General features: G+C 45.9%; 1 protein-coding gene across 2 annotated transcripts; it reads left to right on the forward strand.

The window, feature by feature from the left end:
* The first annotated feature begins 4,695 nt into the window (after window positions 1–4,695).
* On the forward strand, window positions 4,696–27,474 carry atxn7l2a (ataxin 7-like 2a). 2 transcript variants are annotated; one of them, XM_038289184.1, is made up of 10 exons: window positions 4,696–4,868; window positions 5,585–5,653; window positions 7,818–8,154; window positions 11,553–11,803; window positions 14,672–14,754; window positions 15,704–15,906; window positions 17,945–18,125; window positions 20,530–20,651; window positions 20,816–21,743; window positions 27,165–27,474. In XM_038289184.1, the coding sequence occupies exons 1-10, from the start codon at window positions 4,739–4,741 to the stop codon at window positions 27,180–27,182; spliced, it is 2,322 nt and encodes a 773-aa protein (XP_038145112.1). In that variant the 5' UTR covers window positions 4,696–4,738; the 3' UTR covers window positions 27,183–27,474. The 2 variants fall into 2 exon arrangements, with proteins under 2 accessions (XP_038145112.1, XP_038145113.1); XM_038289185.1 differs by lacking the exon at window positions 4,696–4,868 and adding an exon at window positions 4,880–5,503.
* The last annotated feature ends 204 nt before the right edge of the window (window positions 27,475–27,678 follow it).

Here is a 27,678-nt window from a genome sequence, read left to right on the forward strand (position 1 = left end):
CTGACACCAGTGCTGGGATCCTACAACTAGAGACTCTAACCCCAAAAGAGGGTTTGTTTTATTCTAAGGCTAATGCTACATTCAGACCAGATGCAGCAGAGGTAGCAGGAGCAGCTGCTTTACATGCAAAGTTATTGCTTAAAGCACATCAAGGTGCAGCAAAAGGTCCTGCAGCAAAGCAGCGCGTCTGACAAGCTAATGCAACAATGCGCTTCAGAGGCTGCAGCTGCTGGGTTCAGTTCAGTAGCTTTTATTTGTCCCAGTATGGGCAATTTTGTGCAGTAGTAGTGCACCTTTCACACACGTTCACATTTCACAAATCACAGATAAAAAATAAAAGAAGCACAAGAGACACATAAATATTTAAAAAGATAAAGGTAAGGTGGATAAAAGAGACAGAAATGTAAAAAATAATAAAAAGTAAATAAATATGTGCAAATGAAAGCATAGACCTGAATGCATGCAACATATGGCTATCTGCTTTTCCTGGTAGAGTTTAGCAGCTGAAGAGCAGAGGGAATAAAGGAGTGTTTGGGTTGGAAGAATGTAAGTTTATCTGCTGGATGCGCCTCATCAACCAATGAGAGAAGCTGATCTGGGAGCTGGCAGGGAGTCAGACGCAGCACTGCTGATGCAGAGCGCTATGATCACTCCTCTGAAACAGTTTAACGCCTAAATTTACTTCAAATGTAGAAACCTGCCGGCAGAATATGTTGGAAGAAATTAGGCTTTTGGTTCATAGGGAACTCAGGGTAACATTTTGGATGAGTTAACTAAATAAACAGGACCGTTTGTCTACAAAAATAAGATTAATAAAAAGCCAAACAGGAACAGACCAGTGAAGCTACTATGAAAAAAGAGAGAGCAGAACGTTAGAGATTGAACTAACAGATTCTGCAGAGTGGGAGAATAGAGATAGAATGAAGCAGAATGATGAAAAAGGGGTCCCTATGTCCTCCAGCAGTCTAAGCCTATAGCAGCAGAACTATAGAGATAGCTCATGATAACCTGAGCCACTGTAACTACACTCACCGGCCACTTTATTAGGTACCCCATGCTAGTAACAGGTTGGACCCCCTTTTGCCTTCAGAACTGCCTCAATTCTTGGTGGCATAGATTCAGCAAGGTGCTGGAAGCATTCCTCAGGGAGTTTGGTCCATATTGACATGATGGCATCACACAGTTGCCGCAGATTTGTCGGCTGCACATCCATGATGCGAATCTCCCGTTCCACCCCATCCCAAAGATGCTCTATTGGATTGAGATCTGGTGACTGTGGAGGCCATTTGAGTACAGTGAACTCATTGTCATGTTCAAGAAACCAGTCTGAGATGATTCCAGCTTTATGACATGGCGCATTATCCTGCTGAAAGTAGCCATCAGAAGTTGGGTACATTGTGGTCATAAAGGGATGGACATGGTCAGCAACAATACTCAGGTAGGCTGTGGCGTTGCAACGATGCTCAATTGGTACCAAGGGGCCCAAAGAGTGCCAAGAAAATATTCCCCACACCATGACACCACCACCACCAGCCTGAACCGTTGATACAAGGCAGGATGGATCCATGCTTTCATGTTGTAGACGCCAAATTCTGACCCTACCATCCGAATGTCGCAGCAGAAATCGAGACTCATCAGACCAGGCAATGTTTTTCCAATCTTCTATTGTCCAATTTCCATGAGCTTGTGCAAATTGTAGCCTCAGTTTCCTGTTCTTAGCTGAAAGGAGTGGCACCCGGTGTGGTCTTCTGCTGCTGTAGCCCATCTGCCTCAAAGTTGGACGTACTGTGCGTTCAGAGATGCTCTTCTGCCCACCTTGGTTGTAACGGGTGGTTATTTGAGTCACTGTTGCCCTTCTATCAGCTCCAACCAGTCTGGCCATTCTCCTCTGACCTCTGGCATCAACAAGGCATTTCCGCCCACAGAACTGCCGCTCACTGGATGTTTTTTCTTTTTCGGACCATTCTCTGTAAACCCTAGAGATGGTTGTGCGTGAAAATCCCAGTAGATCAGCAGTTTCTGAAATACTCAGACCAGCCCTTCTGGCACCAACAATCATGCCACGTTCAAAGTCACTCAAATCACCTTTCTTCCCCATACTGATGCTCGGTTTGAACTGCAGGAGATTGTCTTGACCATGTCTACATGCCTAAATGCACTGAGTTGCCGCCATGTGATTGGCTGCTTAGAAATTAAGTGTTAACGAGCAGTTGGACAGGTGTACCTAATAAAGTGGCCGGTGAGTGTATAAGCTTTATCAGAAAGGAAAGTTTTAAGCCTAGCCTTAAAAGTAGACGGTTAAAATTCATGAACCCATCTGGAATCTCAGGCCTACCTCCTCAATTTTTTGTTGGACTAAAAAAATCAACTGTCACAGAAGATTCTGGAATTTCAAAAACATGGTTTTCACTGAGATCCGCTGTCACAAAATCTTAACACATCTGAAGAAGGTTATATAAAATACAAAGGAGTACACTTTTGTTTACCAAGTAAAACAAATGTATTTATTTTAATTCTTTTACCACAAATGATATGAGATCAGACGTCTGCGAGAATCTTCTGTAGCTCACATTGACCAGTGCGGTGCTGTTTCCCTGAGGATCGTCTCTTTACTACCAGTGTGCTCTTAATTTAGACTTTCCTCTCCAGTTACAGGCAGTTATTTTAAGCAGTTATGTTCAGAGGCGGTTAAAGAGTCCAGCTGTTGGAGTAGTGAGCCTCACATAGAGTGGTTTAAAAAAATTACTTATTTGATTGATCACAACTTTTAACAGTTGATTTATTTTCCCTTAATCCTTATTTTAGAGAAGGAGGGATTAAGAATCAAAGAACATGTCTGTTGGGTGAAAAACATGGCGCTGAACACTTTCAAAGCATTAAAACATTTAAAATGAATAAATCATAAAATAAAACAACTGATTAACCTCTTAACATCCACCTCATTTTGGGTAATCCTCGCATATTTTGCATACCCAAATGGAAAAGCAAATAATTTAGGAACTGTAAACCCAAATTACATGTGCAATACAGTATTTGAAAGCTAACGCCCTTTAGTTTCCTAATATATAAATTAAAATTGGGTGACTAGAACACAGACCAGTTTTTTTCATTCTCAGAAATCCATCCATTGTCTGACACGCTTGTCCGAGTGGGGTCGCGAGGGGTGCTGGTGCCTATCTCCAGCAGTCTATTCTCAGAAATTATAGGTCATCCTTGAGAAAAAGCGGGTTTTATTGTATTATATTTGTTCTAAATCATGTCAACCACAAATGCAGAACATTTCAGAGCTCTAGCTATAACAGTTCCAGAGCTGTGGGGTTTGGAACTGTTGGTGTCAGCTTGGAGCTGCGGCGCAATGGCTCCACCTGCTGGTAAAAAGTTTACCGGTGGAATTTTATGTGTTCTGAATTTTTAGAGGTCAAACATCAAGCTCCTAATATAATAAGCTGGGCCCCCACCCTTAGGATTTTAGTTAACGCCAGTGTTTTCATCATTTGAAATGCATGCTTGGATGTTAAATCCCATCAGCTTTCCTGTCAGCGTCACAGGCACTGATCTCTATTTATTCACTGGATTGCTGATTGGCGGAAAAAGTAAAGCCACTGTCCGCCATCTTGGTACTCCCCACTCCCACAGAGAAACGAAGTAAAATGCCTTCCTGTGCAGCATCTGGCTGCATAAAGCAGCAGTTTTCTGTCTGCAGGAAGATGTTCCAAAGGTAATTTCCCAGTCATATATATACATATATATATTACATGCATTACCAGACATGTAAAATGTAATTACCATAACAATTTAATAAATACATCCATATTACAAGTACTTCATCTATACAATTTAGCACTTTTGGCTCATCTCTATTATTCTGCTCCATTAACATTAATTTCATTGTGATGAATTTGTTTAATATTTTATATTACATGATTTATAGACTTCATAATGACAATGCAATGTGATGGGCCTATTTGGTGGGCCCGGTGGTCAGTGTGTCCAGCTGCTCCCCCACAACATCACCGGCCCTCCTGATCAGTTTGTTCAGTCTATTGTTGTCAGCGACCCTCAGCCCACTGCCCCAGCATGTGACAGCAAAGAAGAGCGTGCTAGCAACAACAGACTCATAAAACATCCTCAGCATCGCCCCACAGATGTTAAAGGACTTCAGCCTCCTTTAACACAAATTTAATTGTATTTTATTGAAGTTTTATTTGGAATTACAGAATTCAGAAAAGAGCTGACCATTTCTTTTTATGTAATCTTTTGCTTCTGTGGGCCAAACTTTATATCCATAAATGTAAAATTACTAGGACTAAACCCTTGTGTATTTCTTTGTTAAAGGAAGCAATTATTTATTTCTCTACATTATCCTCTTCCAATAACAAAAAGGCTGTTAAAACTTTATGTCTATGCTCTAAATTCCAAATATTTATGTAATCCATTTATATGCGTCTATGTCTTCACTTTACCATTTTTACGTTTATTCAGTTATTCTTTATTATTACTTTTTTTGTTCAAACCACTAAAGATTCTTTGAAATTTGTACTTATATCTTCTTATAGTACAAAATTATTTAATAAAGCTTAAAAAAAATAACTTTCCAAAGAATAACTCAGATTTCCGGCTTAACGTGTGGGTGAGGAGCACCTGAACGCCTCTCGCCGCTTCAGAACGCGCGCGCGCACAGGAAGTTCCTTTCCTATCGGGAACGCGAACCATGACGTAAGCTGCTTGCCGCGCAGCGATGATGGCGGTGCGTGAACGCGCAGTAAAAGCAATGGCTGCTGTGGATCGGCGGGTACCTAGCCTCGATGAATTCGTGGGTCAGAGCTGGACTGCCTGGGCGGACTGGGCCGGAGTGACGGCGGCAGACGGTGAGGAACCTCCCCGGCTCCAATATTAGCTGGTCTGGAGCATGGTAACCGGCCCGCCGCGGCTATTTTCCCTCTAAACGGATGGCAGAAGTTCCCATGTTACCCAAACAAAGACCCTGCCGGGTCCTAGTGCTGGGTGGGTAACAGCTTCTGCTACATCCACAGTCTGGAGGAAAAGCAGCCCTAATAGAAAGTCAAACATCAGTGCCGTGGGGTGTGTCGCTGTGCGGCCGTAGAGCAGGCTGCCGGCCGGCCGGCTAGCCGGGGCTGCAGCTGGTTGGTGGGTTAGCAGGCTGGCAGCAGGAGCAGCACAGCGGAAGGAAGCTACTCCTGCTGGCCGGGCGAACTACTACTAACCCCGGCAAGCTAAGCTAGCCCGCTCCGCTGCTACCCGGCGGTTAGCCTGAGCATGCTAATGCTAAGGCTAGCAGGGGGTGATGGAGGAGGAGGAGTCTGATGCTGTTAGCAGACGGTCCTCCAAGCCTGTCTCTGCTGCCGAGGAATCCTTCCACCTCCATCAGCATCCATCCGTCCATCCATGTCAGGCCAGAGGTCCAGCTGAACCAGCAGCTCCAGCTATCACCTGAAAATCCCTCCCTGAAGCATGGAGTCAAGCTGCCTGCTCGACCTTTTATGTAACAACCTGCAGGGATTTGTGAAAATGTGCATGGATGAGAACCAAACCATCCATTTTACAATTTGATAATTTGTTCCAGGAGCTGAAGGGGAGGACTGCAGCAGAAATGGGAAGAAGGCAGCAGAGGCCATGTCGCTCAGTAAGGAGGGTAAGTCCCCAGCCAGCTTTCCTTCAGTCTGAGCTCACAGACCTTCAGCAACATCTGAGGAAGTGACTCGGTTCCCCTCAGACCACACTTCCCATCCATGATCTGTACTTTTTCTTTTTGCCTTGTGATCAGACGCTCTGATCCACCTCATGAAGTGGATCAACAGCCGTAGGGTTGAAGGGTAAGGCAGGATGTAATGTCAGAAGGCAGGAGGAGCAGAACCACAGGTGCAGACAGAGCCGTGAAGGATCGGCGTGTGACGGGAGAAACCAGCAGAATCTGAATCCCTGAGCGTTTTGTTTTGGAAGTACTGAATGTATTTGGAGAGCTGAGCCAGGTAGGGTCGCTTCATGATCCCCGCTGCTTGGACTGCACATGAGATGGAGCAGCTACTCTAAGACATACCAGAACCAATCAATTACCTGATCAGCATTCAGGTCGTCCCATCAGATGTATCTCATCTTCCACCATTTTCTGTATATAAACACGTAAACCAGTAGCCACAAGTTTGATGTCATGATTTCTGTAATTCATTCAAAACCAGCAGGTCAGACAGAGATAAATGGAAACCAGTTAGAGCTCATGGTTCAGACCACTGATATGTGCCCGTTGGTAGCACAGGGTCGAGTGAAGCCATCGGCCGCCATATTGGTACTCCCTAGTTTGACTGGTAGCAATGTATAAAATCAGTGCGCTACAGCATCGAACCACGATGATGTTCTCGTTTTCAGGGGAACTGAAAAATAAAGATAAATTCATCACTTTGAAACTTAAACAGTGGCTGTTTCGTAGAATCAGTAGATTAACTTTAACTGAGAATAAAAAATAGGCCCATCACATGGCATAGTCATTATGAAGTCTATAAATCATGTAATATAAAATATTATACAAATCCATCACAAAATAAAGAATGTGTTAATGAAATAGAATAATCCAGATGAGCCAAAAGTGCTACAATGATAATGAACATGGAATATACATGGATTTATTACACACATATAATTATATATATATATATATAAATGTATATATTAGGCTCAAATGAGTTGCTTTTTTTCTGTCAAGAAAAAAAAATTATATATATATATACTAGGGATGGGACGATTTATGAAAACCGCCTTGGGAGGTGTCCTTTGAGTGGCCATCTGTGGGAGTGGGTTTTGAACTCACAACCTCAGTATTCAAAGCACTATGCTCTAACCACCAGGCCACCACTCCCCAAACCAAAGCTAAACAATTTAAGGTTTAAAATGTACAGAAGTGTTGATTAAAAGACAAGAAGCTGTGATCTGGACTAGATGTAGAGCTTTCAGTCCTTTAGTTGGTTCTACAGCCAGTGGTGCCACCAGGGGGCGGCCAAGGGTGCCTCCCCCCCCCATGGAACAATCCTGGAGGCGGCCCTGTCTGCAGCTGAGAGAATAAACGATGGCCTTCTCTAAATCAGAGCTCAATTAAGAAGAATTTTGAATGTGATGATTTAAAAACGCTGAATTTTCTCATTGCTTTAAGACTTCTGAGGAAACATGGCCTCCAAGTTTCTGCTGGAGAGCAATGATCACCAAACCACAAGCATTCGGTGTTCTGTTGGTTTGTTTTCACCTCACTACTGTTTAACGGCACTAATTAATGCAACACATCCTCAGAAAAAAAAATACCGCCATGAACACGGGAGCTTAAAGCTATAATCAGAGCTGGACCATTTGGCAAAAAAACTTTTTAAATTGCAGTATTTTCAACCAAGTTTATAAATAGCATTTTATTGCCTTTGCACTAAGCAGAACCCGGTATGTTTCACTCAAAGGTTTCAGATTTTTCAGGACCTTGAAAGCTTGCTTATCCAGAGGTTACAGTACTTTCTCCTTTTCCATGAAAAAGTTCGTCCTTCTGGCACCTTGCATGTAGCTGTGCGCTAGCTGCAAAAGGCTCTGCCCTTCTTTGTGGCGACAAACCAACTTTAAATGTATAACGGACACTTTAAAGGCTACAGTGAGACGTTTAGTGCCTTAATCCTGGTGAATGAATGGGACCAAGTTGCGCTTTGAAAATTGTTTTGCTAAATGAAGTTGATGCGATAAATATCCCAGCCCTCCCTATGATCCAATAAGAGAGAGAAAATGAAGGGATTTCTAACGCAGTATTTCTGCACCTTTTCCTCTTATGGCAGACATGTCTATCTTCGGCCTTTACCCCGGCCACGACGACTTCTACTTGGTGGTGTGCAGCCATTGTGGCCAAGTGGTGAAGCCTCAGGCCTTTGAGAAGCACTGCGAGCGGAGACACGGTCCTCTGGCCAAGCTCTACGGAAAGCTCCGCTCTCCCACGCCGGCCCCCCAGCTCCAGAGACCCTACCACGCCCACTCCCCGTCACACGGGATCAACGCCCCTTCTGCTTCGTCGTGGGAGGGGCGGGGGCCGAACGTCGTGCCGCCCAGGGCCGCCCCGCCCTCACCTTCCACCCCGCCCCAGTACAGATACTCCAAGAACTCCAAGGATGGAGTCCGGTAAGAGATGGGAGCAGAGTTCATGACTCAGAGCTGTTAGCTGGCTAAGATAGCATCACATGTAGCCACGCGCTCAGCCTGGCCTCTTATTTCTAAAGGTTATTACGCATCTAAGATGGAGGATTAGGAAACATCTGAATGTGCAAAAAAAATACAAATCTCAATAAGTTTTTTTTTTTTTTTTTACTGATTTTTTTCCTTGAATTTAGGAGGTAAGTGAGACACTTAGCCAATGAAACAAGGATTTACATTTAAAATAAGTTAAATTAATAACAGTCGCATTGTCTTCTTTCAAGTGCATATTAAAGGAATAGTACACCCAAAACATGATTAGCCTTCATTTTCTACTCACCCCCATGCTGAACAACACTCTGGAGTACTTTTTTGATATCTCAAATGCATCTGGAGATCTGGGAGGCTTCTTGCTGTCTGCTGACATTCAAATAATGGAGGTCTATGGCGCCCCAGGCAGAAAGGTCCATAAAAGTCCACAAAAAACGTGTCAATATTCCTCCATACTGCTCGTCCAATGTATTCCAAGTGTCCTGAGTGGGTAGCGTCCAGAATTTACTCGAAACAAAGTCATTTAGAAGGTTTTTAGAGCATAAACAGTAGTGTATAGGATTTCCTAAAAGCGCGTTCACGAGTCTACGGAAGCCGGCAGACCAAACCAGATGAAAGTGCGCATTCAGCGTCTGCTCTGCCGATAATGCAAACGTAGAAGAAGAAATGTGCCGTTTACCTGTGCAAAGAAAGAGACAACGAAAGAAAAATGTCTGAGGACTTCAGTGTTGAGGAATAGCATGAGTTCTTTGCCGAGCTGAATGCGCACTTTCATCTGGTTTGGTCTGCCGCGGTTTCCGTAGACTCGTGAACGCGCTTTTAGGAAATCCTATAAACTACTGTTTATGCTCTAAAAACATTCTAAATGACTTCGTTTCGAGTAAATTCTGGACGCTACCCACTCAGGACACTTGGAATACATTGGACGAGCAGTATGGAGGAATATTGACACGTTTTTTGTGGACTTTTATGGACCTTTCTGCCTCGGGCGCCATAGACCTCCATTATTTGAATGTCAGCAGACAGCAAGAAGCCTCCCAGATCTCCAGATGCATTTGAGATATCAAAAAAGTACTCCAGAGTGTTGTTCAGCATGGGGGTGAGTAGAAAATGAAGGCTAATCATGTTTTGGGTGTACTATTCCTTTAAGTGCATATAAATTGTAATTATTTTGAACTAATATTGCGATTTTACTGCAATATTTCTTTGCACCAAGCAAAAACCATGCCGATGTTTTACTCCAGGATTTCAGTTTTTCTGTGACCTTGAAATTCTGCTTGTTCAGGATTTAGAGCTGCAGGTCTTTACTGTAACATCTGGATGATAAAGTTCTTTTTTCTACTATAATGCATAGATCTATGTACTAGCTGCAGCTCTCTGTGCAACAGCATCCCCACTTTCATCGTATTACCGCCACCTAAGAGGGAAATCTAGTGTCTTAGTCTTGTTAAATGTATTGTGAGTAAAATGTTACATTTAGAGCCTCTGCGATCCAAAAATTTTTTTTTCAAATTGCGATAATTTTCCAAATGCAGTTAATTACCCAGCCCTAATTTCTAGGTTGCTTTTGCAGTGGAATTAGCTAATCTAGATGGAATATGACAATTTTTTGCCCAGACTAAATCTACATCTCACCAGAGATGGCAAAAGTACTCACTTTCCGTACTTGAGTAAAAGTAGAGATACTTGTGTTAAAAAATACTCTGGTAAAAGTGGAAGTACTGATTAAACTTCTTCACTCAAGTAAAAGTAACAAAGTACAGGCTTGTAAATTTACTTAAAGTATAAAAGTAAAAGTAGAAACCACTTTTTTCATGCCGTTGCCTACATTTTAAATGGATGTCTGCCAATAGGACTAGATCTCCGTTGTGTTCATTTTCAATCATCTCGTCGTCCATGCTACTATGCTAACGCCACCGCCACCAAGCTGCAATGATTTGCCGCCAATGAATACCGCCGAATCTGTCGATTCATCTTGTAGCGGTGCGCCAAATGCAACGTAGATTCCCATCCAATTAGATAGAATTTGGTATTGATGACGTGAAAAATAATAACGGTAACTCCATTGAAATGATTCAAAACTAAAGTAACGAGCCATTTTTTTAAAATGTAAGGAGTAGAAAGTACAGATATTTGTGTAAAAATGTAAGGAGTAGAAGTAAAAAGTCGCCATAAAAATAAGTAGTAAAGTAAAGTAAAAATATCAGAAAAATCTACTTGAGTACAGTAACGAAGTATTTGTACTTCGTTACTTCCCATCTCTGCATCTCACAGTGCTGCTCGTCTAGATTTGAGCTAGTTAGATGTTCTCCGTTCCAGCTGTTAAAGAAGACTTTTTAGCGTTGAAACAATCCTCTTTGAGTTTGTCCTCAGCTTAAAGCCAGGCCAACACTGTACGATTTTATCCATCGTTGCGTGCAGCTACAGCTCACAGCGTACGATGAAAGCGCGGGGTTTAAAAGTTCGCAGCTCACCATGACGCTCCTTTCTCCTGACCTTACCATTCCTGATGGGGAGGTGGTCGTTAGAGGCTGATCAAGGCAGAAAGTCGGCTAGCTTGGAAAATTCTTGCATGACTGGAAAATCAGCCCGAAAAGGGCGAAGAATCGTACAGTGTACGGCCGGCTTAAACCTGCTGGTAGATCAGGTGTGTGAAGGTGGCATTGTTTTTTTTCATGCGGCGTCTCTGTCCTCAGCGTGCTAACATTAGCCTGCCATGCTATCGCCATGACTGCAGCCAGTCCGACAATCTCAGCAGGATTATACATTTGAAACTCCACCACGTTTAGAAAATGATTGGGTGAAATTCTCCATGGGTCTGAGCGCTAAACGTGCTAATGCTACCATGCTGGATGGAGCTATAATCAGTCCAGCCTCTGAACATGCCTCCACTGTGGAATTATCATATTCATCTTCCTCACACTCACTAATTGTTTTCCTGTTGGCTGCGCTATAAACCATAAAATATCTGATCAGCTAACTGATTAAACACAGGGACGGTTTATCTTTGGAGGGATGGACAGCCGGCGTGGAGCAATGGCCGCCTATATGCTTTGATATATCAGGATCTTTTTTTGGGATGCCTAGCCTGCTAGTAGATATCATGCAGTATTTATAAACCCGGCAGGTCCAGGGCCGCCGTCCTGCAACAATCATCTGTCTATGGAAGTCAGCTGTGCTGAAGGAAGGGGAACCTCTAAACCCTGCTGGACGGACGGCTCTGAGCTGCTCTGCATCATCATGGGTTCCCCTTCAGCCCCTCTGGTCGCCATGACTCTGTCTCTGAGCGAGTCTCACCAAGCTGATGATGCTGTTTTTCCTCCTTCGTCACCCAGACATTCCCCACTAGAGAAGTCGTTCCACAGCAGCCACAAAGAGCCAGCAGTGTTCAAGCAGCCGCCGCTTCTGGAGCCTCCGGTCCTGTCTCCGCCTCCGTCGCTTCGGGATCCGCCGTGGCCACATGGAGCGCCCTCTGCTGGCAGGCCTCCATCCAGCGACAAGCAGCCCACGCAGAGGAAGGACTCTGCTCAGCTGTCTGCAGCCATGGGCCACCGGGTCCCCCGGCCGTACAACAAGGTGGCCTCCAGTAAGTTCAGCAGCAGAGGGGATGATGGGTAAAAAAAAAAAAGATGGCGTCCTGTTATGTCAGCTTGGTCTGAGTCGGGATAAGTTAGTCTGATTTCAGACACGTTTGATCTGTTGCCATGGTGATATGTTTGGAGCAGATGGCATCCACTTGCTGAGAGGGAGGAGTATGTTGGCATGGAAACAACGGTTGCTAAGCATTTGGTGTTGCTGATGTTGAGTGTTTTGAAGGAAGCAATGAGAAGCTAAAGAATCAGAAGCTTTTGATCCGTTTAGTTTAAGAACAACAATTAACCCAGAAAGGAAACTTTCACAAACATTTAATAAAAAAAAAAAAGTTTTTAAAGTAACTTAGCTATTTTCTCAGATTTATTTAAATTCATATTTCAAATGTGTTTGAATTATATATATTTTTTTAGAGATTGTATATTTTCATCTTATTTCAGTTTTTCAAGTTGCGTTCTTTTAAACTCACAATTTCTTTTTTCCTTCTGGTGCTCATCGACCAATCAGAACGTCCCACCGACCAACAGGGTTGTTTCTTTGCTCCCAGAAGTGAGGAGATTGTGATCTGGAAAGTTCCTTTTGAAATGTGTCATTTTTAAAACAGCCTGAAAACAAAAATATCTATATACATCATAAAATATGGCTCTTTTCTTGGACCCATCCGTCGAATGCGGTCGATTTTTAAGGTTTGATTTGGAGCATCACATCCCCCAGTTTCCCATGATTCATTGCAGGTCAAGCTTGGACAACAATGGAGGTGAATGGTGGAAAAAAGTGTTATTAAAATTAATATATCACATCTTTTTATGACCCAAAATCCAGAGTTTTCAGGTCAGAATGCAGCTTTGTTAAACTGGGTCCAGATTTCACTGCACTAAAGAGCTCCCTCATTTTCCTGATACCTGAGGATGTCCTAACAGAGACACCGTAGCAGAACTGCTCCTTGGTTTTTAACACACCACATCATGTGTATGGTTTTTTTACTTTGCTAGTTTTCTAGTTCCAGTCTCATGGGCATTTTCAGTGTAATTATTTTAAACCCTGATTAAACCTTGTATCTGCGTTCATTCCACCGAGGACAGCTGAGCAAACCACTTCAGGGGACGGTTTACTTCTGTCTCAGAGGTCTGGATGTTTTAGTCAGTGTTGTGCCTGAACGCGTTCATTGAACGAAAGTTCATGAACTCGTTCATATTTTGGGCGAACGTGAACTGAACGTACTGCATTATTGCCTGATGAACGTTATTGTGAACTCGTTCATTCTGGTGTCTGTGAACGGCACGCTCTCTCAGTTCAACTCCGTTCAATAGGTTGCCAGATTTCTATAAAGCCCTCCAGGCGAAACCCCGGCTAAATCACACCGTAAACAGGCCTTAATATGTAGCGGGAAAAACACCCAATCTGGCAACACCAGCTACCAGCGTCGTAGCCTACAGCCGCGTGCGTCATCAAAACAAAATGCAGCGTGGAAGCCACAGCAGCATGGAGGCGACTTAAAACAGTTTTATGACCAGGTGGTCGGTGAGGATGATGGCAACAAGTTTGCCCGCCGGCTTTCAGTAAAAAAATCCGCACTTCAGTAACCTTAAATTCCTACCTCAGCCTGGTCCCTCAGTTTGTGTTAGTAAAATGTTCTTGAGCGGAGGTCTTCAACAGGGGGTCTGAGACCCCTAGGGGGTCCATGGAGGTACTGCATGAGGGTCTGCATGGTTAGTTGATATTTTTATATTCCCCCCCTGCAATTTTTTTCCCCATTAATTGAAATGTCTTTAAATACTCATTAACATGAAATCAACACACTGTAGTAAACAGATAAATGGAGGCAGAAGATGTCTTTCAGTCATCAATGCTCACATTCAGAGACACACAGGAGCTCTTTCAAGCTGGGCACCGTTTCCTTCACAACACCTGTCCCATCAACCAGGAATCAGAATCAGAAAAACTTTAATAATCCCAGAGAGAAATTAATTTCTTTACATTACTCCATCTGTAATAGAGTGACTATAGGACACAATTTCATACAATATATATAGTTAGGGGGTCCCCGCTCCATCTCGCCATCAGTTTGGGGGTCCTTGGTCTGGAAAACATAGAAGACCCCTGTTCTTGAGGGTTTTACTATCCATGTAACTTGTTTGTTAAACCTGCCTGGTATAATTTTCCAGGATTCCAGGATTCCTTTTTAGTATGTATTGAAATGGAATTTCAAATGGAAAAAATTATAAAAAAAAAAAAAAAAAAACATTTGCACCTTAAAGACTACTTTCCTATTTTTCTTTTAATAATTCCTCATAAAAAAGACCATTCAAGCAGCACATTTTTCCTGATGTTTTTGAGAATATACTGTAGGGGTGAAAGCTGCAGCTGCTACTAGTGTGAAGTGAATGGACAGCAACAAAGCGTTAAAGCAACAATGGGGAAATGCTGTCCCCTCAATGCTAATGTAAACCCTGGTTGGATAAGGATTCAAAGCTGGATATGAAGATGAAATCTGACGCACAGTTTCAGAGTTACAACTGATAAAATAATTGCTGTCTGTGGTTCTACAGTAGGCTATGGTGTAATTGAGCAATATATGAAAAAAAAAAAAGAAAAAAAAGAACTATGAACTAGTTCGTTTTTTGGAATTGTGAACTATGAACTGAACTAGTTCATTTTAAAATGTGTGAACTGAACTTTGAACTAGTTCACGTAGAAAGAGAACTTTCCCAACACTGGTTTTAGTGTATTTCTCAGGTTTCTTGGTCGACCCGCTGAGTAAACAGCATTTAACAGGATTGGTTGTTTTTATTTGAAGCTGCTTGGCTTCTCTCTGCATGTTGAGTTTATTTGGGTTTTACTGAGACAGTCTCTGTTTCCTCAGAGAGGGAGTGTGACCTGGACAAACACTGCGGCGTCCTGGACCCTGACAGGAAGAAGGTCTGCACTCGCCTCCTCACCTGCAACGTAAGTAGCTACATCCCCTCTGCCCGCCGGGATCCGCATCCGCCCGCTGGAACATCTTAGCCGTTCAGATCCAGCTGCTCTGTTCTTGGTTTCAAAAGCTGGAAAACAAATGGCTTCATGACACCGAAGAACTCTGCAGAATCTGGTCTTTTATTAGTTTTACAGAAAGTGGCAATGAAGAAAACATCAACGCCTGGTAGAGCTGAACATCAGATAAAACCGCTTCAACCAGTGGGGTTAAAGAGCCACGCTAAAACTCCAGCAATAGATGACGGACGGACGGCTTAGGGAGAAAGTTCTGGTTCAGTTTTAAGCAGGGCCAGGTTCTAGAACCAAACATGGACGTCCATCTGGGCAAGGAGAGTGGAAGAGCTGCCAGGATCCGCCACTCGGGTGGAGGGATCGGTGGGCAGGAAACCATCGGAAGCTCGTCTAAAGACGTGCAGGACGACACGGCGAGCAGGAGGCGTAACTGTTGGGGCCAACATGGCGTCCAACACAAAGCATTCTCTGCCTTACTGTAATAAACGGCGTAATCTCTGCGCTGCTGGATGATAAAGTGGACTGGAAATATCCCACAATGCACCTTGGAAATGAGTGATCATCCATGGTCACTAGACAAGCAGACATATCCCAGAATGCTTTGTGAGAGCTCTCCTCTCAAAGTATCATGGGATTTGTAACGACAAAAAACAAAGATGGCGCAGGTAGGCGGAGTTGATTGACCAACCGGTAGTGAAAAGTAGTGATCATCGGTCCGAACGGTCGGTTAACTGAGTTCACTATAAAGTTCACTATGTAGTCCCCGCTCTATATAGTGATTTAGGGGTTAGGGCGGACGGTCAGACTCAGCCACTGTGTTTTAGGAGCTTGGCGGTCCTGGAATCTTTGCCGCCGTCAGTCTCGCTCTGAAACTTTTCAGTAAACAGAGTTGTGTCCTTCTCCTCAGATCCACTCCATCCACCAGCGCAGGAAGGTGCTGGGACGCAGCAAGAACTTCGACCTGCTGGTTGCAGAACTTAAGATGAGGGTGAGGGAGAAGGCCCTGGATGGAGGCTTCTCTACCGGAGGGTCCCCCAGTCCGGAGGCCCCGAGGGAGCAGGCCGGCGTTCCCCACTGCAGGAGACCCCTGGCCAGCCTTCCTGCTTTCAGGTGTGACATCACTGCGCCTGCAGTCATGTAGAAGGCTGTGTTGGCTAATCAGGAACCAACTGGCCCTCAGGTCAGGCTAGCAGCACCAGGAGCTAAGCTCAGTGGGGTTTGGTTCCCGCTCCAGAACTGCCAGGGAGTCAGAGTGGCTTAGAACTAGAGCCTGGAGGTTCTTAGAACCATCAGAACCTGGAGGTTCTTTGAACCATTAGAACCTGGAGGTTCTTAGAACCATCAGAACCTGGAGGCTCTTAGAACCACCAGAACCTGGAGGTTCTTAGAACCACCAGAACCCGGAGGTTCTTTGAACCACCAGAACCCGGAGGTTCTTTGAACCACCAGAACCCGGAGGCTCTTAGAACCACCAGAACCCGGAGGTTCTTTGAACCATCAGAACCTGGAGGTTCTTTGAACCATCAGAACCTGGAGGCTCTTTGAACCATCAGAACCCGGAGGATCTTAGAACCACCAGAACCTGGAGGTTCTTTGAACCATCAGAACCTGGAGGTTCTTTGAACCATCAGAACCTGGAGGTTCTTTGAACCATCAGAACCTGGAGGCTCTTTGAACCATCAGAACCCGGAGGCTCTTAGAACCACCAGAACCCGGAGGTTCTTAGAACCACCAGAACCTGGAGGTTCTTAGAACCACCAGAACCTGGAGGTTCTTTGAACCATTAGAACCTGGAGGTTCTTAGAACCATCAGAACCTGGAGGCTCTTAGAACCACCAGAACCTGGAGGTTCTTAGAACCACCAGAACCTGGAGGTTCTTTGAACCACCAGAACCTGGAGGTTCTTTGAACCATCAGAACCTGGAGGCTCTTAGAACCACCAGAACCTGGAGGCTCTTAGAACCACCAGAACCTGGAGGCTCTTAGAACCACCAGAACCTGGAGGTTCTTAGAACCACCAGAACCTGGAGGTTCTTAGAACCACCAGAACCTGGAGGTTCTTAGAACCACCAGAACCTGGAGGTTCTTAGAACCACCAGAACCTGGAGGTTCTTTGAACCATTAGAACCTGGAGGTTCTTAGAACCATCAGAACCTGGAGGCTCTTAGAACCACCAGAACCTGGAGGTTCTTAGAACCACCAGAACCTGGAGGTTCTTTGAACCATCAGAACCTGGAGGCTCTTTGAACCATCAGAACCTGTAGGTTCTTTGAACCACCAGAACCCGGAGGTTCTTTGAACCACCAGAACCCGGAGGCTCTTAGAACCACCAGAACCCGGAGGCTCTTAGAACCACCAGAACCTGGAGGTTCTTTGAACCATCAGAACCTGGAGGCTCTTAGAACCATCAGAACCTGGAGGCTCTTAGAACCATCAGAACCTGGAGGCTCTTAGAACCATCAAAACCTGGAGGCTCTTAGAACCATCAGAACCTGGAGGCTCTTAGAACCATCAGAACCTGGAGGTTCTTTGAACCACCAGAACCTGGAGGCTCTTAGAACCACCAGAACCTGGAGGCTCTTAGAACCACCAGAACCTGGAGGCTCTTAGAACCATCAGAACCTGGAGGCTCTTAGAACCATCAGAACCTGGAGGCTCTTAGAACCATCAGAACCTGGAGGCTCTTAGAACCACCAGAACCTGGAGGCTCTTAGAACCACCAGAACCTGGAGGCTCTTAGAACCACCAGAACCTGGAGGCTCTTAGAACCACCAGAACCAGTACATTAAGGTTCTTTAAGTCATCAGAACCTCATGGTTGTTGATTCTGAACTTCCGGGTTCTTTGAATAATTAAAACTTCATTGAACTCTATTGATCTCACTTTGGAGAAATCCTCTCTCTGCATTTAACCCCTCCCCTTGGGGAGCAGTGGGCTGCCATTGTGCGGCACCCGGGGAGCAGTGTGGGGGTTAAGGGTCTTGCTCAGGGACCCAGAGTGGGGATCAAGCCGTGTACTTGGAACTTTCTCAGATAAGCGCACTGCTTTGCCCACTAGGCCATGAAGGTTCTTTGAACCACCTGTAGGTTTGATTAAAAGAGGAAATAAAGCAGCAGCTTCCTCTAAAGCGAATGAACTCTGTTTGGCAGTCGCTCCATGGCCATGTCGGAGTGTGCCCCAGAGGAGGAGAAGCAGTGGCAGGATGAGGCTGGGGTCCAAGGGCCTTCACCTCTGCTCCATGGTCACATCTCCAGCGACGACAGTGAGACGGAAGGAGCTGAGGAACCGGCAGACTTCCCATCATCCATTGCACATCCCAGACCTGCAGAGGTAAAACTTCTCTAACAACATCTTTGGTTCTTATAGAGAGAGCAGAAAAAAAGGTTTTTATCTATGAAGTGCATTAAATGTCATCCTAGTCTGATTCTAGATCCAGTTTACATTGAAATCCTGCGGTTTGACTTGTTAGGAGTCGTGTCGATTCATCGTTTAACTTAACTCGATGGGAGTCGATGTGTCGACTCATCGTTTAACTCGTTGGGAGTCGATGTGTCGACTCATCGTTTAACTCGTTGGGAGTCGATGTGTCGACTCATCGTTTAACTTGTTGGGATTCGATGTGTCGACTCGTCGTTTAACTTGTTGGGAGTCGACGTGTCGACTCATCGTTTAACTTGTTGGGAGTCGATGTGTCAACTCATCGTTTAACTCTTTAGGATTCGATGTGTCGACTCATCGTTTAACTTGTTTTGGATTCGATGTGTCCGCTCATCGTTTAACTTGTTGGGATTCGATGTGTCGACTCATCGTTTAACCCTTTAGGATTCGATGTGTCGACTCATCGTTTAACTTGTTGGGATTCGATGTGTCGACTCATCGTTTAAGTTGTTGGGAGTCGACGTGTCGACTCATCGTTTAACTCTTTAGGATTCGATGTGTCGACTCATCGTTTAACCCTTTAGGATTCGATGTGTCGACTCATCGTTTAACTTGTTGGGATTCGATGTGTCGACTCATCGTTTAACTTGTTGGGAGTCGACGTGTCGACTCATCGTTTAACCCTTTAGGATTTGATGTGTCGACTCATCGTTTAACTTGTTGGGAGTCGATGTGTCAACTCATCGTTTAACTCTTTAGGATTCGATGTGTCGACTCATCGTTTAACTTGTTGGGATTCGATGTGTCGACTCATCGTTTAACTTGTTGAGAGTCGACGTGTCGACTCATCGTTTAACTCTTTAGGATTCGATGTGTCGACTCATCGTTTAACTTGTTGGGAGTCGACGTGTCGACTCATCGTTTAACCCTTTAGGATTCGATGTGTCGACTCATCGTTTAACTTGTTGGGAGTCGATGTGTCAACTCATCGTTTAACTCTTTAGGATTCGATGTGTCGACTCATCGTTTAACTTGTTGGGATTCGATGTGTCGACTCATCGTTTAACTTGTTGGGAGTCGACGTGTCGACTCATCGTTTAACCCTTTAGGATTCGATGTGTCGACTCATCGTTTAACTTGTTGGGATTCGATGTGTCGACTCATCGTTTAACTTGTTGGGAGTCGACGTGTCGACTCATCGTTTAACTCTTTAGGATTCGATGTGTCGACTCATCGTTTAACTCGTTGGGAGTCGATGTGTCGACTCGTCGTTTAACTTGTTGGGAGTCGACGTGTCGACTCATCGTTTAACTTGTTGGGAGTCGACGTGTCGACTCATCGTTTAACCCTTTAGGATTCGATGTGTCGACTCATCGTTTAACTTGTTGGGATTCGATGTGTCGACTCATCGTTTAACTTGTTGGGAGTCGACGTGTCGACTCATCGTTTAACCCTTTAGGATTCGATGTGTCGACTCATCGTTTAACTTGTTGGGATTCGATGTGTCGACTCATCGTTTAACTTGTTGGGAGTCGACGTGTCGACTCATCGTTTAACTCTTTAGGATTCGATGTGTCGACTCATCGTTTAACTCGTTGGGAGTCGATGTGTCGACTCATCGTTTAACTTGTTGGGAGTCGACGTGTCGACTCATCGTTTAACTCTTTAGGATTCGATGTGTCGACTCATCGTTTAACTCGTTGGGAGTCGATGTGTCGACTCATCGTTTAACTTGTTGGGATTCGATGTGTCGACTCGTCGTTTAACTTGTTGGGAGTCGACGTGTCGACTCATCGTTTAACTTGTTGGGATTCGATGTGTCGACTCATCGTTTAACTTGTTGGGATTCGATGTGTCGACTCATCGTTTAACCTGTTGGGAGTCGACGTGTCGACTCATCGTTTAACTCTTTAGGATTCGATGTGTCGACTCATCGTTTAACTTGTTGGGATTCGATGTGTCGACTCATCGTTTAACTTGTTGGGAGTCGACGTGTCGACTCATCGTTTAACTCTTTAGGATTCGATGTGTCGACTCATCGTTTAACTCGTTGGGAGTCGATGTGTCGACTCGTCGTTTAACTTGTTGGGATTCGATGTGTCGACTCGTCGTTTAACTCTTTAGGATTCGATGTGTCGACTCATCGTTTAACTTGTTGGGATTCGATGTGTCGACTCGTCGTTTAACTTGTTAGGAGTCGATGTGTCGACTCGTCGTTTAACTTGTTGGGATTCGATGTGTCGACTCGTCGTTTAACTTGTTGGCATTCGATGTGTCGACTCATCGTTTAACTTGTTGGGACATGTTGGACTGGATGTTGTTGTTTGTTGTGTGATAACGGTTCCTGTGTCTGTAGGTGTGCTCGTTCGGCAGCCGTTCTCTGGGTCACGGCATTTACACGTTCGACAGGAGGCTCCACCACGCCAGGTGGGCTCTCAGCAGCATGCTGGAGCAGCATATCAGCGCCCACCTCTGGAAGTAAGCCTCCGGATCGTTAATCATTCTTTCTGTTATTCCTGTTAATCTCCACACCTGCTTTGTTCTACTTTTCATCTCTGAATATTTTTACAGGTTCGTTTAGATTTGAAACAGATTTAGTTTTCCTTTGTTTCTCAGTGGATCCTTTTTTCTGACTCTTCCAGAAAAATACCTCAAGCCACAGAGCTGCTGTCACCGACTTCCTTGGCCAAGTCCATCAGCTCTTCCTCTCCTGTCTCCATAGCAACCTCCTCCACCTTCCATTCTAAGGTCCGTGCAGGAAGCCATATAAGCTCTTCTCTTAAAAACGCCTCATCGTCTCCGAGCCGTGGACCGGGCAGACTGCCGGCAGCCGTGCAGTCGGAGAACTCTGGCGCCGGCTTTGCTGGTCCCCATCCCACGTCCGGGGGCCGGCCCGGCGTGGTCCGTCAGGGGGGAGGGGCCAGACACAAGAATCCTGTGGGGCGTCCCAGCAAACAGATGCTGAAGCTGCGCGAGGAGGCCGCTGCGGCCGCCGCCTTCCGCAAACGAAAAGCTCCGTCCCAGGAAGGAGAGCACTCGGGCCCCGAGAGGAACTGCATCGTCCTGCAGGACCGGGGCCCCCCACCTTCTACCGTCTCCTCCTCATCATCTTCCTCCTCTTCCAAAGCCCCCCCCTCCTCTCTGCTCCCTCATGGTCAGACCAATGGAACCCTTTCCCCTGGAAAGCCCCGCCCTCAGCCTCCCGCCTCAGACTCCCCCGCTGCCAAGGCAGTATGGACGTACAAACGGACCCACCCCCCTCTGAGCCACTCCTCTCCTCCAGACCCCTCCTCTGCTAGCAACTCCCACAGTCGGACCGGCGTGGGCGACTCGGGAACGCACGGGCCGGGGAGTGGGAGGACATTTCTAGAACATCAGGGACTGAAGAAACGAAAGGTGGGGGCTGTAGAGGAGCACCCCCCCTCGTCCAAACTCTCATCGCAGCGCCTTCCTTCCTCCTCCTCTAGCTCCGCCCCCTCCTCCTCGCCATGCTCCGGTTTCTACCCCTGGAAGGACAGTAAGAGCGGCGGCCTGGAGGGGGACATGGAGAAGAAGCTGGGCATACAGAAGGTGGGTTTGATCCTGGTTCTTTCTCTGAGCAGCGTCGTTAGCGCTCGTTAGCGCCGTGATGTCCCTCTGAGTCACTCATCGCTGTCGGGTAGTGTAGCCTATGGCGACAGAGCGCCGCTGTGACAGCAAATCCCATAATGCTTTGTGAGGAGAGCTCTCCATGCAGAGCATGCTTTTTCTCTTTTTCAGAGAAACGCGGTGAGAAAGGTGAGCTTCAGCGACTGGCTGAAACCGTAGCTCACCACATAAAGGAAAAAGATCGCTAACGGGACGAGCGCGTAGGACGGCCTTACGTAAACAGATCACCAACATGATTGACAGTTTGGAGGACCAATCATTTAGATGATCCACCTGGACATAAAAGATCCTCCTCTATAAATGGTTATTTTGAAATCTCAGACAATTTTTGTCATGGTTCATTTAACAAGACCAAGAGACACTTTATTTTTTTGCTGCAGCATTTCATTCATGTGGCCATTATATGTTTATAGTAATAGCTAGCAAGCAGAAGTTAGCACTTTCTCAAACAAAGGTTCCAATAATGTTCTCCAACAATAGACTTTAGACAAGCAAGCTTTCAAGGTCATTAAAAACCTAAACCCACAGCCAGACGTCACAACCTCTGGATCGGCGCAGTATTCATTGGTTAAGCCCCCGTCTCACCGTGCCGATTTAGCCAGCATATGCCGGACGTCCCAGAATCCCCTCAAACTGACCTGCATAAAAAGATTTCTTTGATCGCGGTATTAACCTAGCTGCTGCCCACCCGCCAAAAAAAAAAGAATAAAGAAAAAGAAAGTTTTTGGTGTCAGCAGATTGAGCGTCATGTCTGCTAGGAAGTGTGTTGGTGGTGGGCGTGAACGCAGGGAGGATCCATCACTCACCTTCTGGCTCACCCTATGATGGGGATGAAGTCTGGAGGAGAACTGACGGTTTCCTCCTGTGAACCCCCTTTATACCAAAACGCTGCCAATACGCCATTATACAGTAGCTGGAAGTTAGAAACACGTTCAGCGCTCGTCTAGAACATGGCAGATACGCTGATATGTTGGAGAGAAGTTCTGGATAAGTTACGCAGAGGTTTAGGATAAACTAGACGCCACGACTGATGAGGAACCGACACTGAACGTACGTCAACCATCAGATAACTGACCTGGAACTGACGGCCCACTGATGAGCATACGGCGTACTCTCTGTATGTCGGCGTTCTTACCAGATTTTCGGTATGTCAGGCATATGCTGGTCTAAATCAGCGAGGTGTGACGGGAGCTTTATAGTAATAGTTAGATTAGAAGACATAAATGTCACTGAAAAAAACACGAGAACAGAGGAGTCTGCTCTGATGCCTGTAACGACCCGATCCGTTCCAGAAGCTCCATCCATCCTGTGGGAGCAGAATAAGAAGATCTGGATCGCTGAAAAACAACGTAATCAACGTACTCTCCGTACTGAAAATACTTATTTATATACTTAAAACATTACAGAATGCTAAACTACATTGTATAGAAAGTATTGAAGACTTTTCTGGAAGTAATGGATACGTTTTCCATTCTCTGCATTATATTGTGTGATGTCATCACGCTCAGAGCAGTCACAGTAACCTTCCAAATGCTATTTAAACGTATTGCTTTTTTTCGTTTTTAGAATATGCAATATTTATGGAGCCCCTCTGATGACATGGTCAAAAAAAATGTTTAATTGTGGCCATGAAGTAGTATTTCTCGGCCACGCAATAAGTATAACGTGTGCACGAAATACTACTTCGTGGCCACGCAATAACTTTAACATGCGCACGAAATACTTATTAATAATATCAATAAATCCGCCCCTGTTTTCAGGCTTATGTTAACTGTAATGACTTATCTTGGACAGGCTGCTATGTAAACGGGCCTTTAGTCCTTCGTTTAGCTATGCTGCGGTTGTTTACACTACGCCTTTTCCACCTAAAATGGCGTCTTAGCAACAAATGTCACGTGACTGGCGGAGACCGATTGGGTAAGCAAATCGAGCGCGCCTTAGACCTTAGAGAAGGCGCGCTCGATTTGCTTACCCAGTTGTCCAGGAATGATATTAATATTATTAATAAGTATTTCGTGCGCACGATAAACTTATTGCGTGGCCACCAAATAGTATTTCGTGCGCACGTTAAACTTATTGCGTGGCCACGAAATAGTATTTCGTGTGCACGTTAAACTTATTGCGTGGCCACCAATTAGTATTTAGTGCGCACGTTAAACTTATTGCGTGGCCACGAAATTGTATTTCGTGCGCACGTTAAACTTATTGCGTGGCAACCAAATAGCATTTCATGCGCACGTTAAACTTATTGCGTGGCCACGAAGTAGTATTTCATGCGCACGTTAAACTTATTGCGTGGCTACCAAATAGTATTTTGTGCGCACGTTAAACTTATTGCGTGGCCACGAAATAGTATTTCGTGCGCACGTTAAACTTATTGCGTGGCCACGAAATAGTATTTCGTGCGCACGTTAAACTTATTGCGTGGCCACGAAATAGTATTTTGTGCGCACGTTAAACTTATTGCGTGGCCACGAAATAGTATTTCGTGCGCACGTTAAACTTATTGTTTTTTTTTTCTTTGGGGGGTTTGGCATGTCTGTTTTCTCGGGGGGCAGGCGGGCCTGCTGGTTGGGGGTCCTGCTGGCGGCGCGCCGCTGGTGTGTGGGGGTCCGGGCGGCTCCGGCGGGGGTAGTGTTGGGGGGCCGGTCTGGGCGGGCTGGCTGCGCTGGCTGGGTATTCGGGTGGGTTTTCCCTCCTGGAGGCATGGCGGGGCTGCTCTGTTCCCACTGATCGCGGCGGGTGGGGCTGCGGGGCGGGTGTGGGCCTGGGGTGGCTATGACCGGCGCGTGGTGGGGGGCCGGGGCGGCGGAGCTGCTCTGGCCGCGTGTCGGGGCCTGGTGCGGGCTGCGGGGGGGGGTGGCGGACGTGGCTGGGCTGCTTTGGCTTCGTCCGGTGGGGGGGCGGCGCGGTTCGCTCCGCTCTGGCTTTGTGCTGCCCCTCGGGCTGCTGGGGGGGGTGGTTGCGCCGGCTGCGGTCTGCTCCTCTTGCGGTTTTGCGCCGGGCGGCTTTTCTGCTCTCGGGCTGATTCTGTGCGCGGTGTGTTTCGTTGCGCGCTGTTGGCATCGGTCTTGGTGGGGTGGGGCTGCGCTTTTGGCCGGGGGGGCGTTTTGGGGGGGGTCCCGCGGCGCTCGTGGCCGGTTCGCGGCGGATGCGCATGGGCCCCGGCCGGGGGCGGGGCCGTCTTAGTGTTTTCCTGGGTGGTGCGGTCGCGGTGGGTGTTGCGGCCGGTCGCCGGGGCTTGGTGCGGGGGGGCGGGGCGTGTTTCGGTGCTCTGTGGGGCTGGGGCGTTTCGGTCGGCGCCGTGGGGGGGCTGGTGTTCGGCGCCCGGCCCTACTTCGGGGTGGCCGGCTGCCGGCGGGGTCCGCGGACTCGTCCCCGCGGCTCCCCGGGGCGCCGGCATGGCGGTGGCTGGGGGGCTTCCTCGTGGCTGTCTCTCCTCCTGCCTTGGTGGGGTCTGATTTCCGGGGCTGGCCCCGCCTTGGTGCCTTCGCTTCTGGGGTCCCCTTGGGCGCCTGGGGCTTTGGGTCTCCCGGCGCTGGACTCAGTGCTCTGGGGGGTGTGCCTCTCCGGCTCTCCACAACCACTATTGAGCATTTTTTTCTATGGTTAAAACTTTACATGCACAAGTTCACCCTCACTAACAACTACAGGTGCTAGGCTTCAGGTACTTAGAGATTCACTTCCAAACAGAAACCCCACATTCATATCTTCAGGTAACACAGAGTACATGTCAGACTTAATAATATTACTTTAGTGATAGTTTCAAGGTGTTTGCTTTATTGTATATCTCGTACCATGTTTTTTGGTTGTGCTGTTCTTTTTTCTTTTTTTTTTTTTTTTTCTCCATCTCATTACAGGTGTTGAAGCAGACTGAAAATGTTTTGTCATTGTCTCCTTCCTATCTCCTCTTTCTTTCATCTTTTGTCCTGTTTTTTTCTTTTTCTTTTTCCTTCTTCTTCTTCTGTTTTTCTGCTCTACTTACATTGCAGTGTCCATATGAACTGTAAAACTCCCTGCATAATTATAATAAAGCAATTTATATACATGAAACAAGTGGAGCGGTATGGCAATTGCGATACCGCTCCACTTGTGAAAGTAAAATCTGTTGGGCTCCTTTTGGCATCAAGACAATTATTCTTATTGCCACCTTGCCAGACAGGACACTGTAAAAAAAAAAAAAAAAAAAAAAAAAAACTTATTGTGTGGCCACGAAATAGTATTTCGTGGCCACGTTAAACTTATTGCGTGGCCACGAAATAGTATTTTGTGCGCACGTTAAACTTATTGCGTGGCCACGAAATAGTATTTTGTGCGCACGTTAAACTTATTGCGTGGCCACGAAATAGTATTTTGTGCGCACGTTAAACTTATTGCGTGGCCACGAAATAGTATTTCGTGCGCACGTTAAACTTATTGTGTGGCCACGAAATAGTATTTCGTGGCCACGCAATAAGTTTAACGTGCGCACGAAATAGTATTTCGTGCGCACGTTAAACTTATTGCGTGGCCACGAAATAGTATTTTGTGCGCACGTTAAACTTATTGCGTGGCCACGAAATAGTATTTTGTGCGCACGTTAAACTTATTGCGTGGCCACGAAATAGTATTTTGTGCGCACGTTAAACTTATTGCGTGGCCACGAAATAGTATTTCATGCGCATGTTAAACTTATTTCGGCCACAATTAAACATTTTTTTTGACCATGTCATCAGAGGGGCTCCGTAAATATTTACGCAAATGCGAAAATATTCAAAAGGAACCCCCCACTGGAAAAAAGATTTAAAAAAAACTAAGTATTGCCTACCTGGAAGTAATTCTGTGCAGAATGTGCAGGACGGATCACGGTCCCAGGACAGATGGCGTTGTGACAATGCATGCTGTGTAAAGAGCTGAGGATGATGACGTTTTTCGAGCACGAGTACGCACAAGTACACAGATTTAGAAACGGCCTAAACTTATCATTTTGGTTTTAGGTTTAGGTTTTAATTCTTATTTTATTTGAAAACAGAAAATAAAACAAACTAGATGAACGTGTTCGCAGATTCGAACTGCAAGTCTGAAAATGAAACCCAACATGAATGTTAGAATTGAGGCTTTCCATTGCGGATAGGTGCCTTGCCCAGAGGCACGTCGACATGATGGAGGTGGAATGGAGCCTCCAGCTTTCAGATCCAATGGCGCTAACCTTTGGTTAGGAAGCGTTTGCTCTGCGATCCAATGGGAAGCCATCTTTCAAAGTTCCTCCTGGTTCTAGAAAATCAGGATGATGATGATGATGATTAGTTGAAGGCTCCTCTTTCTTCCTCACTGAATTGAAACCATTTTCTTTTTGTCTTGCAGCCAAAACTGCACCATTAAGTGTGCTTGCCTTACAAGCCACTACGGGGGAGCCAGCTCCACTCAGTCTGGGACTGAGCCAGCGGGACTCTGGGTGTGTGTGTGTGTGCTGAGCGTGTGTGTGTGCGTGCGTGCTGAGCGTCCGCTCCGGTGTAAATGGACCAGGTATGTGTGCTGTGCCGTATGGAGCTGTATGAATGAGCAGAGGAGGGTGGGCTGAAACATAGAGTATGGATTAGAAATACCTCAAGACCATCTGGTTATGCTGCTAAATTGAATATGTTGGTTTATTAAAAATGTAATTTTCACTTGGTTTCTGTGTCTGCGGCTCTTATTCCTGCTGGTAGCGGTCCTCCTGCCGAACTGTGCGGCTCTCTGCTTCCTCTTTGACCACCGATGACGTCTCCCGTTCATTGTCCAGCTTTTCCAGTCCCGGTGTTCCTGCGATCTGAGAGGACTAGCCAACGTCCTCCATGATTTTTTTACATGATTTATGCTTTTAAAACAGGATTTTGGT

The sequence above is a fragment of the Cyprinodon tularosa genome, unplaced genomic scaffold (assembly GCF_016077235.1).
Source record: "Cyprinodon tularosa strain WSP-4 unplaced genomic scaffold, ASM1607723v1 ctg264, whole genome shotgun sequence".
Lineage (NCBI taxonomy): Eukaryota > Metazoa > Chordata > Actinopteri > Cyprinodontiformes > Cyprinodontidae > Cyprinodon > Cyprinodon tularosa.

What these genes read in the sequence shown, in the direction of transcription:
- atxn7l2a (XM_038289184.1), top strand. Translation starts at nt 4,739, where the DNA reads ATGATGGCGGTGCGTGAACGCGCAGTAAAAGCAATGGCTGCTGTGGAT. An exon ending in GTACAACAAGGTGGCCTCCA is followed by an intron (nt 11,804 to 14,671) that starts GTAAGTTCAGCA and finishes CTGTTTCCTCAG; the next exon opens with AGAGGGAGTGTGACCTGGAC. An exon ending in CACATCCCAGACCTGCAGAG is followed by an intron (nt 18,126 to 20,529) that starts GTAAAACTTCTC and finishes CTGTGTCTGTAG; the next exon opens with GTGTGCTCGTTCGGCAGCCG.